We start from the raw sequence: 715 nt of genomic DNA on the forward strand, positions 1-715 counted from the left end.
ACACACACACACACACGCTGTTTTCATACATGCCACATTTCCACAGTGGATTGTGTGATTTTACTCATTCTGACAGATCTGCTCTCTCTCCCGCTCTTTTTCAGTCCATTCGAAGCGACGGTTGGTCGCGAGGCGGGGCCTCAGCAGATCAGGGCCTGGGGTCCTGGCTTGGAGGGAGGCGTTGTGGGTAAACCTGCCACCTTTGTAGTGGAGTCCATCGGCACCGATGTCGGAGTGCTGGGTGAGTCTCCGATGTCACTTTGTTTCATACCAGGTTTATTTTTGGTTTTTATCAGGTTGCTTTTTGTCTTTTGCTCACCCACCATCAGGCTTTTACTGATATAAGATTATAAACTAATCAACTTAGTTGAGTAGTTTAGTAGGCTTCTGATTCAAGACCTGCAGTATTTTAGAATAAAAAGGTTTAAAAGTCAATAAGCTCCAGCTGTTACTTCATTATCTGCAGCATTTTATATCTTCTGCTGCTCATCTCATTGTCAGGTTGTATCTGACGGTTGTAAGTAGGAATGTGTCAAATGTTCATATTCACGCTGGACTTTCATATCAAACCCCAAAACCCAGCTTTATTGGACTCTGCCTCTCTATGACCGAAATAACGGCACTGTGCTGTGTTCATAGTAGGGCTGTACCCGACTCTGAGGTTTGTCAGTGGAATTGGCTTCAAGATCAGTTCTGCGCCACGATAAACTCCTGT

General features: G+C 44.9%; 1 protein-coding gene across 1 annotated transcript in view; it reads left to right on the forward strand.

Annotated features, from left to right (window-relative positions):
* The window catches only part of LOC118328185 (filamin-C-like), a 64,434-nt gene that overhangs the window by 34,396 nt on the left and 29,323 nt on the right, over window positions 1-715 (forward strand). Inside the window, exon 8 of the mRNA XM_035661796.1 lies at window positions 77-241. Within this exon, the coding sequence (XP_035517689.1) occupies window positions 77-241 (165 nt within the window). The remainder of the gene's footprint in view (window positions 1-76; window positions 242-715) is intronic.

The sequence above is a fragment of the Morone saxatilis genome, unplaced genomic scaffold (assembly GCF_004916995.1).
Source record: "Morone saxatilis isolate NCDOM2014 unplaced genomic scaffold, NCSU_SB_2.0 Contig18, whole genome shotgun sequence".
Lineage (NCBI taxonomy): Eukaryota > Metazoa > Chordata > Actinopteri > Moronidae > Morone > Morone saxatilis.